General features: G+C 38.6%; 1 protein-coding gene across 4 annotated transcripts in view; it reads right to left on the bottom strand.

Moving 5' to 3' along the window:
- ROBO2 (roundabout guidance receptor 2) overlaps positions 1-19,763 on the bottom strand; it is a 435,570-nt gene that overhangs the window by 17,979 nt on the left and 397,828 nt on the right. For all 4 annotated transcript variants that reach the window (XM_069024393.1, XM_069024409.1, XM_069024402.1 and 1 more), the window contains 3 exons: positions 15,338-15,598; positions 11,841-12,055; positions 2,220-2,402 (listed from right to left, as the gene is read on the bottom strand). In XM_069024393.1, coding sequence (XP_068880494.1) covers positions 2,220-2,402; positions 11,841-12,055; positions 15,338-15,598 — 659 coding nt within the window. The remainder of the gene's footprint in view (positions 1-2,219; positions 2,403-11,840; positions 12,056-15,337; positions 15,599-19,763) is intronic.

The following is a 19,763-nucleotide window of genomic DNA, read 5'->3' as shown; positions in this document are numbered from 1 at the left end:
TGCATCTGGATTCACCAGTGCCTCTTATGCTTGGCAATCAAACATTCCCATGTGAGGCTATCAAGCTGGACATCTCCTTTAGTATCTACCGCTGAGAATACTTCACAGCTGCTCTAAATGGGTGAAAATAACTGTCCAGACTGCAGAGGAATAAAGAGTCAGGACCTTCAGGCTCCCTTCAGAGCAATGGACAGGATAACACTGCTGCTTCTGCACTGCCAGACACCGTGCTGCACTCTGGGGGGCTGCTGTGGGGCAGCAGGGCTGTAACAGGGATGTCAGACTGAGCCACCCTGCCCTGCAAGGTGACACATCCTAATGAAACTGCAGTGAGCAGGGGGAGTACTTCCATTTGCTGAGGTTTCTGTGAGGAAAAGAAGGGAGGGCTGTTTGTTTGCATGTGGGTTTTTATTTTATTTCCATTTTGCCTGCTGGATCATTAAGAGAATAAGAGGGTAATAATCATAAAGTCTCTACCACAACTGCTGGATCCTTTTTTCTACCCTGTACTCTAATGGTCTGTCTGAGGAATTACACACATACTCACTTTACGTGCATTTGTAACCTAATTAAGCTAGGAAAATACAACTGACTAGGGGGCTCTCATCCTTCCCTTGTATTTTCCATTCACATAGGTATAAAAAAATAATCATATTTATTTTAAGTGTCTGTGTTTTTATGTCCATTTACTTCTGTTATGAGTAGGTGGCAGAAACTGCACTTCTCAAAGGTTTGATACAAGTGAAGTAACTTTGGGTGAATCTTTGCATTAGCTTTTACTGGAGCAAATACCACCAAAGAAAAGGATGGAAAGGGTTTGCTCCTTTCATTCAGAACTGGTGAGACTATTCAAGGAAAACAGTATCTTTTAAGTCATAGTGTGGCCAAATGTTTCTGTAGTAGATAAGTCAAGGTCTACATGAGTTTTCTTCTTTTGTTTTGCTTTAATTTTTTTTTTTAAGTGATAAGACAGATTTACTCAATTCTCCATTAATATAAGGAAACAATTGAGGGCTTCAGCTATGGTGAAATAACAATCTTTTAAGGATTGATGACTATGACTATGTCTGACCAAAGGCAGTGGCAAAAGTCCCAGTGATTTGAAAAAAGCTGGATCTTAGGACTTTGCCATCAACTCTTTCCTTTATTCCTAACGTTCCTAAAAGGCAGTGCTTGCCATGAAGTTGTTGCATGCAGAAAGCCTACAGTACTCAGCCCCCAACACGTGAGATATTTCTCCTAAGTGCACATGAAGGAGAGACTTCATACCAGACTAGTAGTCTAAAAAATTTAAATGTTAGGAGTATTATGGGACCTATCACTAGGAATCAGCTGAGGAAGCATAACAAAAAATGACCCAAGTTCATACTTTGCTAATAGATTTGTGGATTTAAATAATTAGTTATTGTTGCCATTTTGACAAGACTAAGAAAATGTAAATTTATTCTTTTTTTAACAGAATATTTAAAGATAATTTTTCTTTTTTTTTTTTTTTTAATAGAAATAAAACATATGGAGCTTTAAAAATAAGAGCTAAAATAGATTTAGTTTTCCTTAATTAATTTCAGAAGATTGGCTGTTTTCAAATGCAATATCCACTTTACCTTTGTTACATTTTACTTGGCAGATTCAGTTGGCATAACCAAAATTAAATGTTATCAAAATAATATTGAACTTATTGAATTAATTATTTTTTAAATCAGCTATTAACACAGCTTTAAACAGTTTGTATTGTTAACAATAAAAGCACACCAAGTCACCCCATGCTTAGAAAAACTTTGGAGAAAAACACACTTTTGCAAGAAATGCAACAGAAGAGCAGGGATGGAGATAATAGTTTAAAGATGATATTCATCACTGGAAATGTGAATGATTGTGAGGAGACTATTCAGAAAATGAAATCATCAAAGGCTGCAAGGCAGAATTAGCAATCTCTTCAGCGAAATATTAAATGAGCATATGTCAGTAAATCTACAGCAGAGTCAGCACTGAGGGGAACAGCAGCAGACCGAAGTGCAGATTAAAAGCTTGTGCTATTCACTACTTCAAATCACTAAAACTGAAACATAATGCAAGGTTTCATTTAAAATACACCAGTAAGAGGATCTCCATCCACCTTATTCCATGCGTGTTAGACAAGTGTGAGACGCAGGTTCACTGAGAGAAGGATAGGCAGAGACACCCTTCATGCAGAAAGCAGCAACTTTGAGTCTACAAACCTGTTCTTGTCAGGCTGGTTCCATCCAGCCTAAACCCAGCTTTATCTGCTGCTGCAACCAGAGCTTGTGCAAAAGTGCCGCTGGTAAAGATCGAGTCATCTGAGGAGCTACCTACACTAGATCTATGGCTAGAAAAGTTACGGTCCTCATCAGACGCAGAACCCCATCCATTTACCATTGAACCTAAAAACAAATGTAGGGGGCTAGTGAGTGGTGCACATTGATATTCTTTGTTCATCTAAAGCTTAAAGACCCACTTAATATGTCCTTTCTTAACAGGAAACCCCAAATTCATTTGACAGAGCTTGGTACGAAACAGCAATATTCATCTACAGCTTAAAGACCCAGTTATTGTGTCCTTTAACAACACAAACCCCAAAGTTTATCCAACAGAGTTTAGTACAACAGAGTACTATCAGAGCTAGGTGGGGTCTCATTCCTAGTTTGCTCCATGTAGCCAGGAAACAAAATAATGGTCCTGTAAACAAAATAATACATGTTCTCTACACATGCAAAGGCTCCACAGTAAAATTTTTTAAAAATTAATGGATTTTTCCTGTGATTGAATTCAGTGTGACTGTTTTTACTATTTTTGTTTAACTTGGCTTGTTACAAATCAGTATCTAGTTTGATATTTGCCAAACCAAGTCTTAATTTTGGACTGCACATGTGTAAGTCTCAGTAGATACGGCTCAAGTCAGACCTGGGCTTCAAGAGCTATTCTGAACAAGACTGGAACCATGTAATTTTGTCAATCAAAACCTTAAAATAAATGAGCAGTTTTAATGGCCTGAAAACAGCTGATCCAAAGTAGTTCATTCCAGTGGATTAAAATAACTTTTTTTAAAAGGTTTGAAATAATTAGGATTCAAGAGCAGAGCAAATATATGCTCAAATTTAATACTGAGTCAGTCACTAGACCAGTGTTGGCCCCATGGTACCTTCTAACTATGTATTACCACCACTGCAGGAGAGGAAAGTGATAACAACATCATAAAAATGCAGTCAGAAAACCAGATATCAGAAGAACCACATGAAAGGAATACAGAAATCTTGACATAACTAAAATATAAAGAGTGATAGAGAAGGAAGGATTAATCTTATTTGCTTTTTTTTTTTTTTTTTTATTTTTTCTGATGCATGAATCAAGCATCCGTCAGTTACCCAGCATGGCAATTTCAAAACCTATCGCTCAATTCAATTTTTTTTTTTCCCCAAATACTGTAATTCTGTTTCTTTCAGGGTTTCAGATGGAGATGGTGGTGTTCTGTACTTCTAAAATGTCCCAGGGTCATTCCACACTGTGGAGTGGAGCAGGAGGCATAAGGAAGAGCCAGCAGCAAGTACTTTTCTCCAGGAACAGGGCAGCCCTGCTAATGAGCTACCAAGTCCAGGTGAGGTGCAGAGCAACCAGACTGCTCTGGGACCTGAGCTGCTGCATGGCATTGCATGGTGCTGTGTAGACACAGCGTGCTGTTCTGAGATAGTACAGGCACCACCCCCACACTGAAATACTAGAAATGTGCTTTTTAACAGCATTTATATGCTGAAAAAAAAAAGCCCAGTGAACCTGTGTGAATGTGCACAGAACTGCTTTTCAAAGACATGGAGACAGGAGAGGAGGGATGCATCATGGCCCTGACTTTTACTCAGTCAGCAGAGCTGAACTTCTGTAAATGTACATAAAATGTGTAGCCGTACAGTAGCCTTTTCCTAATCCATGCCCAAGAAAGCATTGCTGTGTTTAAAATTGTTAAGTAGGAAATCAATAATGACCTGCTTATTGGTTAATTGATAGGCTAATTAACTAATGGTGGTGTCAAATATTAAAAATGTCCTGCAAAAATAGGTCATGAGTACAATAAATGAATCCTGGAATTCAGTAGCACGCTGCACTACAAAGCCTAAGAACAATAGATTATTTTGTGATGCTGCAGTGACCAAACCTTTTAATGTCAGAGAAGTGGCAGGCTATAATAACAAAAACCTGTGCACTCCTCAGACACAGGAAAAGAAACCAAGGAGGTCTATAGAGGTCTGACAGCAGAAAGTGAGTTAAGTGCAACAGAGAGTGACAGAGTTTGATTCTGCTTGCCAAAAGCACACATAAAATTGTTATTTTCCAAACAGACTCGACCTGATGCAGACAGATGTAAGGGAGCCCAGATAACAGCAAGGGAAAGCTAAAACTGAATTTCCTCTGAGAGGATAGTTTCTGAACTAACAATCAAAGTGTGATAGGACATCATAGCAAATGGAGAGCAAAGACACTTAGCAACAGTTATTGATGATGTATGAAAAGAGATCCTAAGATAAAACACTTCATGAAGATGTAAGAAAATGAAATGCTATAACTGAGGACTTTTTCAAACATCACTTATACACACATTCCACAAAATATGTGAGCACAAGCTGAAACACAAAAATATAACTAGAGCTACAGATATCAAAGGATGATACTTAGATGCTAAAATTTAACAAGTGTGCCATTAATTTCAGGGCCCAAGGGTTTTCTGTTCATAGACATATATTCTATTGTCTGTGTAGAGACATATAAAACCATACAGAGCATTTTTGTTTTCAGTATCATAGTCCATGAGACTATGGATGTTTTAGAAGAACTTTTAATTTCCACTTGCTCACATTGCTCTGTCCATTTGCTAACCACAGCTGTTACATAACATACAGTGCACATGGTAATTTGGGTGGGACACTTTCAGGGTATGTGTAGTAGTTGTTTTTCATTTGCTCTGTTAGTCAGTAAAAAAAATAAACCTCATTTTAGGTATGAAATATACTGAAAATCTGCAAAAGCACATAGTGTGTGAATACAGCTATTGTTCTACACTCTCACAGACACTCCAGTTTTTCTAAAACTACCTATATTTTTATTATCAGACTGCCAGTTTTCTAGGCTAGTACTATAAAAATCTCTGTTCTTCAACTCCTCCACATTCCCACAGGCAGGAAGTGTTAGCAAGTCTAGGAATAGTGTGCTCTGGCTATGGATCATTCCTTCTTCCTCTCCTCCAGCAGCTGTTCTAGGAGGGACCTGTCAGGTTGGAAGCATAGCTCTGTTCTCGCAGGGACATGAGTTTTACTGGGATGTCATGACTCCACTTGGAGTTCTGCATCCAGTTCTGAAGTCTGGGGCACAAGGCAGACATGGACCAGTCCAAGTGTGTCCAGAGAGGAGCCACAACAATGATTAGAGTGCTGGAACCCCTCTTCTGTGAAGACAGGCCGGGACAACTGGGGTTGTTCATCCTGGAGAAGAGAGGGTTCTGGGGAGATCTTCCTGCAGCATTTCAATATATAATGGAGGGTTATAACAAAGACAGAAAGAGCCTTTCTGATACGGCCTGTAGTGACAGGACAAGAAGAAATATTTTCAAACTGAGAGAAGGTTTAGCTTATGTATAAGGAAGACATTCTCTCCTGTGAAGGTGGTGAGGCACTGGAACAGGTTGCCCAGAGAAGTTGTGGATGTCCCAAACCTGGGAGTGTTCAAGGCCAGGCTGGATGGGGCTCTGAGCAACCTGGTCAAATAGAAAGTGTCCCTGTCCATGGCAGGGGGGTTGGAACCAGATGATCTTTAAAAGTCCCTTCTAGTCCAAACCATTCTATGTTATTTCTGGTTGCTGGCAGCAACTTTTTATATAGAAACTTTTTGTAACTGCTGAAGTCAGCAAGATATCCTGAGACATATTCAGCACCCACAGCTGTGTGTGACCAGGGAGCTAAAGGCAAAATCTCTACATTATTTCTACTGATTCCTGAGCTATTCAGTTTCACTGCATAAACAATTTATTTTCCCCACCAAAACCTGCAGCAGTAAATCCCATTTTGCTCTGACCTGCAGAGGTGTAGACATTGCCCAGAAGGCATGGGAGTGCTGGAGCTCAGCCCGGGCACCTCAGGCCACCACACAGCTGTGTTAACATAGCACACGTGGTGACTGCTTGTTTAAAGGCATCCACTGGCCTCTTGCTTTCCAAATCAGATGCACATTTGTTTTTCTCTGAATAAAGGCAGAATAAGAGATGCTGACGTTCCTTTCAGATCAACTGTGCATTTTGAAATGGGATGAAACAGGCTTTTAGTGTCTCCTTTACATGCAGCTCACTATGTTTTTTCCAAGAGCACATTTGAGTTTTTACGCTTTCTGGCAACTGTAAATTTTACTCTTGCTGACAGCAGCAGTAAATGCTTTATGCAGAACAAAATCAGCTCTGTGAAAAGTTGAACTCTGTTTCCTTGCTCCATAAAATATCTCTTGGTGCTAATGCAAACAGAAAGGTTCTCTGCTCTCAGGGAAAGGTGAGGGGAACAGAGGTGCCAGCTCCCAGCAAACTGCATGCTACTGCTTTTAGTGGCATTTTGCTGGCAATAAAAATGCTCTTTTTCTTTGTAAAGTGTACTGTTGCTTTACTTAAAAATAATAATAAAAAAAGTCTAATGCACCTATGAAATAAATGCTGCTCACAACAAACCTGACACTTCTGAGAATTCCATTAGATACCTTCCTGCATCTAACAACCTCTATGTGCTTACCTCATGTGTTTTCCTTTACAAGACCATCCAACACATATTAATATAAAGCCCCTGCTCCTCTGCAGTTTTTAAATGGAACAGGGATAGACTGCTTAGGTTTGTGAAGTGTGGGTGATGTCCTTGGGGACTGATGCTACTTCAGTTGAAACCAGTTACAGAATTCTTTTAGCCTTTGTACAGGAGAAAGATATTATCTTCTCTTGGGTATGTCTGACCACTGTCACGATTACACAGTAAGAATGCCCACTGATTTTGGTGGAAGTGATGGAATAGAAGGGGCAATAGTCATTGTACCATCAAAATAAGAAAGAATAACAGAAGTGTTTGAATGCAGAATATAAATATGATCCCATTTCCAAAAACTAGACTTTGTTTTTTACTTTCCTCCACCATAAATATCAATATATTTAAATGTATACACCTGGAATAAACCCTTAAGTTTTAAATATTTTATTTTTGGGCAGAAAACACTAAAAAAAAGGAGGTAAAAACCATACGTAGATATTTGGCCCTTCACAGGTCCAATGATAATTAATGTCCTTCATAAACATCTAATGAAAAATGAATTTATGTCACTTAGCTCAATTTATTTCTGTTTGCATTCCATCTTTCTAGATTTTTTTGGTTTCCATATTGCTGAAAGGCACAAAAAAATCTCAAATTTATTCAAGCTGTTAGAAAAGAAATGCACACAGAACATTAAGTAGTTGCTCAAATGTTGCTGAGCAGTAAAATACTATGATAAAGTGGCATCTTGCTGTGTCTCTATTACTTCTTCAGCACTAAAATTAATTTATGATCAGTCATCAATTCATTTACATGTCATTTTATGCTAAATCTATCGTTGCTGATGAATGCATATCCCTAGATCCATTAAGCTAGAGTAAAGTCTGTGCTTTATAATATGACCCTGCTAATTGTTGCATTACCATTTTTATGAGATACAAAAAGTAGCAGTTTCCTATTTTCTGAGCACATATTTAATCCATGAAACACATTCTTCCTATTAAATGCAATCTGTCTAACTGCTTATAAAATAGAATCTTTTGCAATAGGTATCCCTAAGCAAATCAATATAAATATTGAGCTCTGCCGTGGTAAAAAATGGCTCATGAAAATGATATTGTGCAGTTTTCAAGAATTATTCCATTTGTGCTCAGACACAGTGAATGAACAACTTTTTCCATACAGACAGTGATCAGTGAGTCTTTTAATCAAGACCAAAACATGTCAGATAAGGGATATTCTTCCTTGCTGAGCTACACAATCTACAGAGATTTTTATAATTTAGATCTATATAATTCTATCGAAAAAAAAAAAATTGCAATCCATTTGCTGTGGCACTGATTGCAAGGATATCTCTCTGTTTATATTCATTTGTATCAGTTAGGTAGAAGAGGCCTTGTTCTAATTTCCGTGTTAGTTAACGAGACAAATTCATCCCTCAGTCAAAATGCACCAGGACTGAAGATACACAGCTCTCACTACCAGCTGCACTGGTGCTGCAGGAGGAGGAGATAAGGACAGGGCAAAGAAAACCCCCAAACCATAATACTTTGACCTGAAAAACCCTAGGCTTTTTCTTACTGATTTCAGTGAGAAGCAAATTAATTTCTTCTACAGTCATCATATGCAGTTAATTAAGTCTGTTAAAGTAGAATAACATTAACAGACTCTTTGTGGCCATCCATGCCACAACTCTGCACAGCAATTCATTATAAAAGCAAACATTAAACATAAGAGAAAGAAAAAACATATTTCAATGTGTCTCTGAGAGCAAAAAATAACCTTAAATAATTATGAATTAAAAGTCAAGTGAGCAAAAGTTTTACCAGTGTGTTTTGGTTCTTTCTTTCTATTCTTTTTTTAAAGCAGATTCAGTGACTCAGTATCCTAACAAACCATACTGGGAATGAAAGCCAAGTGGATTTAATTTCATATTACAACCCACAAGCTCTCAAATCCAAACCTCCCTCTCTGAGTTCTCTTTGTGATATCTGGAGAATGTTAAGATACAGTTCCTGTGCGCTCCTCCTTTTGTTTCACTTTATTATACACATCAACATTACGTCTCTGCCACCTGCAAAGAGAAAAGCTTAATAGTGCAGATTAAATCCTTGTCTGAATCTTCAGTTAGCTGTGACTAAAACTCAAGGGCCTGGAAGACAACTTGACTTTTAAACAGTTTAAAGGAGCAGCACTGTGGTGTCAGAGGGATTCAGCAGTTTGTGCTTTGGCTCACGCAGTGCCAGTGCTTCCCCTCAGAGAATCCCACATTTGGCACTGCAGGAAATCCTTGTTCTCAGCTCAGCCATAAAGAACAAAGCCCCATTTCAGTCCAAGAGTGGGTATCTTTGAGGCATTGCTGAGGCATGCTAACACTACAGGGTAAGGAACCTCGCCCTGCTCCCTCCACAGCAACTCTGTTTGGAGGAAGTCTGGACCAAGGGATGTCAATTTAGATTTCTCACAAACACTGAACTCCCAGGGCACTTCAGAATGAACAGAAATATTGCTTCATCTGGGTCAGCTGTTCTCATTTGCCTCCATTTTCAAATAGGTTTAGAGAAGTGAAAACGTGATCTATAAATTCCTAGCAAAATGCTGGTTGAAGTCACCAAAGGCTCTGTGAAAAGAAGCAGCTTATATATTCTCAGCACAAGAAAGAACAATTTAGTTGTTCTACAGTACTTTAAAAGCAATCAAATTGAAGAATGAGAAACAGCTTGGGAACAACTGAAGCAATTTGCTATACATCCCTTAAAACCAACAAGCACAGCCTAGAAGAGTTAACAGAAACAGATAAACAAAAATTAAAATTCTCTTTTGAAAAAAAAAAATTGCCCAAGTATAATTGGCAATTTCTTTCCACCCTTAGAAAAAAAAAAGCCCAAAACAAGATCTCCTAAAATCAAGGTTTTACCCATACAGCAACTGAGGAAAACAGAATAGTTTTGTTATTTGGAGATTTTGCCATCTTACAGACCCTTTAGACTAACACTCTGGGTGCACTTCTGTAAGGCTGCTGTTCCTTAATTAAGTCAGTCTAAATGTTGGCTATATGCTATAGGGGCCGTCTATAATTTTGCTTCCTTTCCAGCTGCACATTCCCTTCCTGCAGTGCCAGCACACACCTTGTCACGTGGGGAACCAGAGCTAGTAATTAAACAAGCAAAAGAAAAAGCAAATGAAAAACCTTAATTTTCAGCTTGATGAGGCCACATGAAGTTAGTGGTGGTGATGAGTGGGAGTATATTTAGATCAACTTAAGTACACTCCCGGCCTATATTATCAAGTTCTGACCAATTTCTTCCAAAATATCGGGAAGCTTTTAACACTCCAGTAATTAGATATTTAACACTCCAAAAATGAAACAAGATTTATAAATATTATAAGAAGCTTGAAAGTTATTCGTAAAAGTATGAATTGTAATAAGCACTAAAGTTTCTAGTTGGAGCAGGAATACAACTATTCCTTATTTGTTCTAGGGAGGGCGGTCCAAACTATTAGGTGAAGATGCAAATGTGGAAACATTAATTTTCTGATTTACTGATACGTAAGCATTGGCATATTAATATATACCAAATGAAAAATTTATACCAGGCTGGTTTTTAAATATTTATTTATTTATTGCTGTTTTACCAGTGCAAAACTTGTAGTGAATTGCTAACAGAAAGGCTGCTGAGCCATTAGTGAGATATGCAAAAATATGCAGAATTATAGCCTGAAGGAGATTACACTAGAAATTCAAGCAAAGTGAGTTAACATACTCATGCACTAATAAGTCAACCTTCTCAATTCAGGGATTTAAACTTTAACTCTATGGCCTTCAGTTGCATCTGGATTTCAAATGGCAGCAGCAGAGATGCAATTCTTAAATTTTAATGATTGGCAAGCAGTCAGGCTCTAGGGTGAAGGAAAACCTGGAAAGTGGGATTAAGATACACACTATTTCATTCAGCAAAGGAAAAGGAAGAAAATTATAGGTATTGATGCTCCACCACTGTCATATTCTCACAGTGTTTTCAGAATAGCAACCTTTCAGTGTGGGTGCAAAAGCCTTGGAATTTCAGAGGTCTGGACAAAGATGGAATTCAGTGGTGCCATAGTAGGAAGTTGTTCTGATCAAGTCTCCCTTAAGGTACAACCAACAATCAGTGTTCATCCTCTGAGATCAAAACCTGAAGCAGCACCCACTGCCACTGTGACATTGGGGATATTTGGGTCTCCAGCACACCTGCACATTATGGACATAGTACATTATACAGAGGCCCAGGTTCAACCTAAAAAGAAGGACACTGATGCTTACCAAAAGCACATTACTTCCATATAAAATCTGTGTTTTTAAAAAACAGTATCTTTCACTGCCTACATTTCACCACCAGCAATTTAATTCATTCAGATCCTGTGCATTAGTTTATAGCAGGCCTTTCTAGGTCCCCTTTCATTATGCTGTAGCTTTCCAAGGCACGCAAAGGACAAGAAGAAGTGAGGGAAGGAGGGTCAGAATTATTAAACAGATTTTCTAAAAGGGAACAATTACTAAATTCATCAATACAAAGTAGGTTCAAAATACATCTTTTCCTACATAGATGTTGTATTTACTCTAGAAATAAACACTGTGCTGATCTAACGACACTTACTCTGAAGTCTTTTAACTTCCATTTGTTCATCTGGGAAAGCATTTACCCAGCAAAATATCTAAAAGTACTTTAAGATAGCATTTTTATGCTGCTCCTGATTTATGAAATATATATTGCTAAGCTGAGGTCTTCCCCCTCCTTTTTATGTAACTGCCTTGCTTTTCTAGTAGAATGAACCTTTCATGAAAGCTAGGATGTAACTGGATTTTCTTTCAAGTCTTTAAAGCTTTTTAAAATTCATGAATTCCCTTATCATTTTGCAGCAAAGCAAAGTATTTCCAAATCCTTCTTTAACTTTAGTGTTTAGTATTAACACATTTTAAATGTTACAGAAATCGAGTGGAATAAATTTTCACTTAGAAAGTGTCCAAATGGTGATGTATTTTACTGGTAGGAACAAGTTGGTGTCACTGTGTTTGGTTACCTGTCACAGAGCTGTCTAGATTGTCCATACTGGAGCCTGGAGTATGCTCTAGACCTCTTAGTGGCCTACTGATTTCTACAGTTTCTTCTTCCATATCATCCTCATCATCATCATCATCTGGAACATCTGTTTCCAAATCTGAAATAAGGTTTCCAGATACGTATCCTAGGGGAGGAACTGGAGCCTGAGGAGGTTGTGTATTGCTTTGGATGTGCCTACACAAACAAACAGGAAAAGTTATCAGAATGGATGAGGCTTTGCAGCCCATGGTCAATAAAACACAAGCCTTTCAACAAGTCCTGAAGTTTTGATTTGCAAAATGTGCTTGGTTAGGTCAAACTTAAGAAAAGTCAGTTCAGTTATTCACCGCAGCTTCTAACACCAGAGTGCCTGAACACTTTCCAGTCTTAAATAAAAATAATGAAGATAAAATCCTCTAGGATGGGGAAGGTCAGGATTATCTTCTCCTAGATGAAGAACAATGGGCACAGAAGCTACATAAATCAGGTAGGAAACCCACGGAAAAGCACAATTCTGAATCCCAGCCTAGCACGTAAGTGTCTCACCCAATATTCCCCCTTGCAAATCACACATTGAACCAAAGTTAAATCTCACTCCTTCCGCTTAAACAGATGCAGTGCCTGAAGCAAAAGTCACCCTAAAGAAGAGGAAATGGCCAGTAGGACAGAAGAAATTTTCAAGTCCAATGAACGCGTAATCAGTGAGGCCTTTTCATTTTGCTTTATTCCAAGAAGTTTAATTGATTTAATTGCAGCAGTATTAGGGCATGCATGTGTGAAATTACTGCATGCAGCAATCACATTCAAAAAAAAAAAAAAAAAAAAAAAAGGGAAAAAGAAGACAAAAAAGCACCCACAGGATAGCTAAATGGCCAAAGGCAAGCATGGCATTTGAAGTTTGATGTTCCTGGTCTCCGAGAGAAAAGAGCACCATCAGCTTTCAAAGCAGCATTCCCCACAGCACAACAGGTACACAGCAAGCTGTGCCACGGGAGCCAGGCATGACTGGCCTTGGCACAAGAGCATGTACCATGCTTGAAATTGCTAACACAGGCACGTGGGAATCCTTGGGTGGCTGTACATGAGGTGCCATGACCTGATTTGAATCGGCAGCACTCTGGATGGAACCCAGGATTCTGCCGGTCTTTTGCTTGGACATAAGTAAAACTGAAAGAATTACAATTGTCACCTGTTTGGCTCCCAGCTCTAATACATTTTCAGTGAAAACCTGTGCTGTGTTATTGCCTACATGAATGAATTCTCTTAATTCAATGAGCCTTTCTTTTTTTTTATTTTCATAATATAAATCTATCAGATATGAGAATGTCATGGTAAATGTTACATACCACTGGTAACTTTCTCCACCTCAGTGTTAGCTTTAACTTACTGCTTATTCTGAATCTAATTTCCAGAACAAGTGCTTCCTTTCTGACATACAACCTCCTTCTGATTAACAGTTATTGAATACTTTTCTGCCTGGACACCAGGTTTTTAGTGTTCTACGCAGCGTTCAAAACACTGGGGCACTAAAGGGCACTACCAGCTAACTAACCCTCAATAAACAGTGTGATTAGCTCCCAATCAAGCAAAATGCTTAAGTATATGTTTAATATTAAGCTTGTGATAGAACAATTGAAATCAATTTCTCATGTACTCATAGTTAAGCATACACTTAAGTGATTTCCTGGATCAAGGCCATAATGATTATGTACTTTTCCAGTAATCTCTAATGGGCTCTTTCTTAAATTCCTAGTTGGCTGATCTCTGTATTTCTCTGTTGCTAATCCCACAGTAACCTATCTGACAGGTCTCATTTTGCTGTTTAGTTTTCCCCTGTCTCTACACTAGACAGGTTAACTTTGTGAAAAGAAAACTAAGACATCTTCCTTTCCAGTAAAAACAAGGGAGGGACTTTCTACTGATTTTGACTAGCATGATACGTGTCCAGCCAAACAACATAAAAATATTAAAAAATTCCATGTCATAAAAATCACTTCTATTTGCAACCCTCGGCATTTAGCCCAATACCCAAAAGTTATGAAAAAAGGTTATGTCCTTGCTATTTTTTTTAACGTTTCAGGCTCAATTACTGTGACTTTACACAAGAGCAACATTAAAATCTATAATAATTAAAAATAATCCTAAGCACATTATGAAACTTCCCAATCAATTTTCATCTCTCCAAAAAGGGAGCAAGACCTTTCCTGCCAGCTGCACGAGGCTTTGGTGCAGTGTCCTGCTCCATTATCTGTGCCTGGACTGGTTTGGAGGTTTGGAGGGCGTAGGAAGGGTAACAGCTGCAAAATGCAGCAGCGACTGCCTGTGCTGGCAGGGTGTGCATCTGTGTGCTGGCTCAGAAGCCAGTACCTTCAATAGGCCAGGTCTAGCTGCTGCCTGGGATTTGGGTCTGTCCCACAGGCAGGCTGGGGTCGGTGCTTGGCAGCGCGGCGCTGCAGCGGGACCGAGGTACCCTGTTGATTGAGTGCAGATTGCAGACAAGCCCCGAGGCTTCCACGGTGTCCAGGGAAAACAGCTGGCTTTGGTTTGGCACCGCTTGCCTACCTGCCTGATGTATTTATGGGAGCTCAAGCTGAAGAACTCTGTGGCTTTATTTACCAGAGAAGAAAGGCTGCTCCTCTGCTGGCAGAGTGCCATTCAGTAACTAGCTCTGCTCTGCTCCGCCGAGAGTCGCGGGCTTTGTCTGAGTAGGAGAGCTGTGAAAGGACAACTGCTGCTCAGGGAACATCCAGGAAGCAACTGACCTTCACCACATCCTCAGCCTGGTGCACTTGACAAGTTCTTTTTCAGTCCCTGAAGAGATTGTTTCTGTTTGTTTTGCAGGGGAAATGTTACCGTGGTATTTGCTTGCTCTTCCTTTAAATAGGCATAAAGCACTCTAAAACACTAGATCCATTCTGTAAATACTAATAACTTTCTGTTGTTCCTGGGTCTTTCCCATGAATCAAAAATTGTCATGATATTTCAAAGTACAGAGATGCAAATGCTTCATTCTCATGTGACATGGTGTAAAAGCTGCCACGTTGCTATTTCAAGAGACTACCACTATTTTTAATCAGGAATTTAGAATCCTATTATTTTTGAAAATCCTAAAAAATTTCCATCTTTTGCTAGCCTGAAAAGAGAGTACTCTCAACTGTATAAAAGCTATCAGGAGGTGGGTATTAACTACTTAGCTGAACACATGTAAAATTTCAGAGGAATATTGTTTTAACATGTTCTTAGACCAGATTTAACATATCACCAAGTATTATGATTTTAAAAAGCACATACTAATGTCTAAGGCCTTCACAATGTAGATAGAGTTTTGCTATTTCTTCCATTTTACTTTGGAAACATAATTGAAACGCTGTTGAACACAGTATTTATGTCATAAAGAAATATATTGTTGCTATTATTATTATTATTATTATTATTATTTCATTTCCCTGATCACAGGTGACCCCTTCAAACATTTACCATGTCTGCTTTGCTATATCAAACTGGTAAGCCCTTGTTAACTCATCCAGGTGAGCTTGAAGCATTGGCTGCATCTCCTCTCGTGGGGAAGGCGTGAGGGTTGCAGTCGACTGTTGCCCAAAGGAGATGGCAGGAGATGAAGCTACTCCCCGGACAGGAGGTGTGGGGACACGATCATCATCTTCTTCAAGCTCATCCTCCATGCCCTGATGCAGGTAGGTTTGAACTGGCAAAGGTGGACACCAACCATCACTGTCATATCTAAAATAAAAACCAAATAAATTTAGTGTATATCAAACCTCATCTCTGCCACACAGTAGAGGGTGTAGAGGGTATACAGGATTCCTGCTACAGCTGGAAACCTTGCACACAGTGTGAGTTCTAAAATTTAATGAAAATAGGGCCATAATTGCTTAAATTGTCCTTACTGAGAGTTTAATTTTTCCCACAATAGCTAAGCAACTTGAACCAGATATGCAACAAAAAATTACTGACCCGTTATCACATTTGTTAATGGTGATTAGATAATGTTACAACACAATCAACAGCAAAAATGAACTAACTCACTTCTAGGATCAGGATGTAGGATCATTAGGATCATTAATGTAGGACAATGAATATTGACCTAGACATGAAAATAGCAGCATTCTTAAAAGCTTTATGTAGTAGCACTTATCCACAGAATCCCAGAACAGGCTGAGTTGAAAAGAACCCACAAGGATCACCAAGTCCAACTCCTGGCCCTGCACAGCACCATCCCCAAGAGTCACACCAGGAGCCCAAGAGCATTATCCACTTACTTCCATCCTCCTCTTTATCCGTCTATAAATTTACCATTTGTTTCTGGTTTGTAGCTTAAATAAAAAGCTGCACTCCCCTCATAAATTCTGGCCTTCCCACTCCACACACAGGTATCTCCTATGATGTGTAATACATTCATGTCACAGCAGCACTGACCCTAAGCATATGCTGTGTCACAGCACCAGCTGATAAGGTACATTAGCACACATGTTGACAGCCCTGCCAGCACCCCACCTCCTAACATATCTGTACTGGGACTTACCTAGACAGTGCTACATTTCTGAACACTTTCAACACACCTGCCCAAAGTAAATGGAAGGATTAACCACTAGCAGTGTTCTTGAATACCAAATTCTTCTCTCTTCATACATAAGGGGTGTCCTGGTAGGAGTTTATGGTTCATTTGTTGCCTTATACCAAAGATGGAAGGGGTGATGCTGTATCTGATCAGGGCTAGGAGCAGAAGCTTTGTATTTTATTACCAATTCTTATGCAAGCTTTGCCAGCAAGTCAATTCTTTTAGGTCTCTGTACTCATCACAGGACCTTTCAATTCAGTGTTGTATTACACTATCATCCTGGGATGCTCTCCCTTAGAGACTCTGGCATGATTCCAGGTGGATAGTCCTTAGTGACTGTGGTCATTCCCTGTGCATTACCTCGCCAGAGTAATTCCCTAATCTGAACACAACTTCAGTTGTACACAGCTTTGCTGACAATCACACCACTCAAATCTCAACTGTCTACTCTTCCCATCTTCAAAACATTCAGTCAGGCATCAGTCCCTGGAGCATCAGCACACATTTCTTCTTAACTCCTGGTGTATTCCAAAATAACTCAGGATACACAGCTTTTTTTTTTTTTTTTTTTTTTTCTTCAAAAGGCAACCAGACAACCACAAGCTCTCACAGCTCCTTCACTGTCAAACCATCACACACTCCAAAGGCCATTTCCCAAGCATCATATAAGACACTTTATCTTCTTTCCACCTTCAAGGACTGCTGACAAGGTCCTTTTTTCTGCAGTGCAGGCAGGCAATGCATTGTGCTAAACAGTTAACTTCTCAAACCAGCTTAAAAATACACCTTTAAAGCTTCTGATTTGGAAGGAAGCATTTACCAATTTCCCAGAGAAAAATGAATTACTGTCAATTTTATCGAGTGTGAAGCCAGGTTACAAAAAGGCTGGGAACAATGAGATGGAGAAGTTGCAAACCCTGTATTATGAACAGAACACTTAGTTTCAGCAAAACCCAAAGATTTCTTAAATTAACTAAACTACTTTTTTTCCTTATTCAGAAGTCTGTAGACTGTAAATGCACAGATTCAGGATAGTTAAACCAACCTGACTTAATCACCCAAAAGTCCATGGAAGACATATCTGGTAATTCACACTGGTATAAATTTAGATCTTTGTCTATGTAGATATGATCATATATAGCTATACAAACATACATATGTGCACAGAAGTGAAAATAAAGGCTGCTTCTCAACACCTGGCCTCTAGGAGAGGTTGAGTGATTGATCATTACCATTTTCATAACAGATTTAAGAAAATGTTACATGATACATATTCACCCTTAGCAGACGAATAAGATATGAACAGCTGTAATTTGTTTCCAAACAATATTCACTCATGACATTTGCACCCAAGGCTGAAGGGACCATCCTAACCCATGCTGCTAAAAATGTACAGTGCACCAGTTCTCTCGCTTCCTTTTGCTCTCTCAACCTCATGCTTTGCTATAATGGCATCTTCTTTAAAAGGGACAGGGCAAAAAGACACTCCCTGGTGTCTTTTCAGTGATGAATAAACGAGCTTTGGATCTGCTTGCCTTCTGACCCTACTTGCTTCAAATCCCCAAATGTTCAGCTTGATAGTAAAAGAGATTTCTCAGTGAAAAGATTCTGCACAAGCACCGTATCTTTACCCAGATTTTGTTCGAAATGGAAAGCAGCCTAAACCTGAAGTTCAGGACATTGAGATTCAAGATTTCAGGTACAAGAACCTTTGTGTTCTTCATGCAAGGCGTCCTAAAAGCCACAAGTTCTAACCTGCATCGAAAAAACAACAAAGAAAAAAAAAAGAAAAAGAAAAACGAAAAAAACAAACCTAACAGACTACATAGTAACTATATGTCACATAAATGATACCGTTATAGAAACAACTGGTACCAAAATATTGTTACTGATCACATCCTTGTTCTTTTTTGTTTTCTGAGTAAATCCAATGTGGTGAAAATGCAACTTTTTTCAAGCACACTTATTAAAATCTAAGTTCTTTAACTTCATTAGGGACCTTCAGATTGTAATTTCTTTATAATTAAGACCCTAATAAGTTCTGGTTAACAAACAAGAGTCTCTATTTTTCTAATAAGTTTTATTGTATTGTCAGCACTTTTATTCTACCATGATCTTTTACTATTAAAGAGCCTGATTCATTACACTGATAGATTCGTTCCTTCAAAATATAAAATAAAGGTGATAGATAAAGGGCACATTTCTAATGAAACTGTGCTTCATTACACACACAGTTGCAACAAATGAAGCTTCCCTCCCTGGAACTCAACAGAAAGGACTTTTTGAAGTAAAAGGTACTACTCCCTTAACTTTCCCGAAGGACAGGAAACAAGTATTGAATACACCGACACTCAGCAGCTAATATTCCATTTTAGGGTGTAGCAAGAAGTAGAAATAACCAAATAACAGTATGCAGACCGCCTTTACTGGGGTTGGCTCAAGATCATGCATATTACTGGTGAAAAATTGAAGTAAATGATAATGAGTAAGAAATGAGCATTTCCTTACTGTCACGTTTAGATAAAATCAAGCAAAATCATCTGCTCTGAAAATGGTGGGAAAGGGAACATGACAATTTGGGAGATACTATAGGAAAAGAGAAACTTAATTGACACAAACAGGCTCATTGCTGAGGTTAAACAGGAATTTAAGAGATCCCCAAAGCCACCACATCATATAACAGGGCTCGTTGGAGTAAAATGTTCACTTTTCCTTCTGCAGTTTATGGAAAAATGGAGGCAAATGCAAATCCTAGTGCCTCTGGGAAGAAGATGGTAGAGAAAACTGAGTGTATTTTTTCTGTGACAGGTTAAGTTACATGGCGCTTTTTTAATATCATTTGCTATGGTGGATTATCTTTTGCAACTTAGAAGTCCACTAGTGCTCATAAGACCACTAGTCTTAATCTCTAGTAAGCAAAACTAGGTGTCAAATTTTTGGCATTTTTTGGTGATAATCATGCCAATGAAACTTCTGCTTGAATTCAAGTGTTATAGGAGGACATACAGAAAAACAAGTTCCTGTTTAGATGCCACCTTCCTTGTTTTATTGGTCCAAACATTCACATTTTGTATCACATTGTGAGAATTTTATTAAAGTGTTTGGGTTTTCTGACTGGAAGTTCATTTTTCAATTGTAATTACCAGTATAATTACATCTGCATGCAACTAATTCTAAAATTAAAACACTTTGAACTTGTCACAGATAGAGTACATCAAAACCAACCAAAAAAACCAAAACAGTTTAAAAAAATGTGGCTTTTTTTTTTTTAACCCAATATGTCCATATTAAAGGTAACATAATGAATGCAGCCTATGATTTCCCTTC

Source organism: Aphelocoma coerulescens, chromosome 1, assembly GCF_041296385.1.
Source record: "Aphelocoma coerulescens isolate FSJ_1873_10779 chromosome 1, UR_Acoe_1.0, whole genome shotgun sequence".
NCBI classification, from domain to species: Eukaryota; Metazoa; Chordata; class Aves; order Passeriformes; family Corvidae; genus Aphelocoma; species Aphelocoma coerulescens.
Note: the sequence above shows the minus strand (reverse complement) of the source record. Positions and strands in the feature narration are given on the sequence as shown.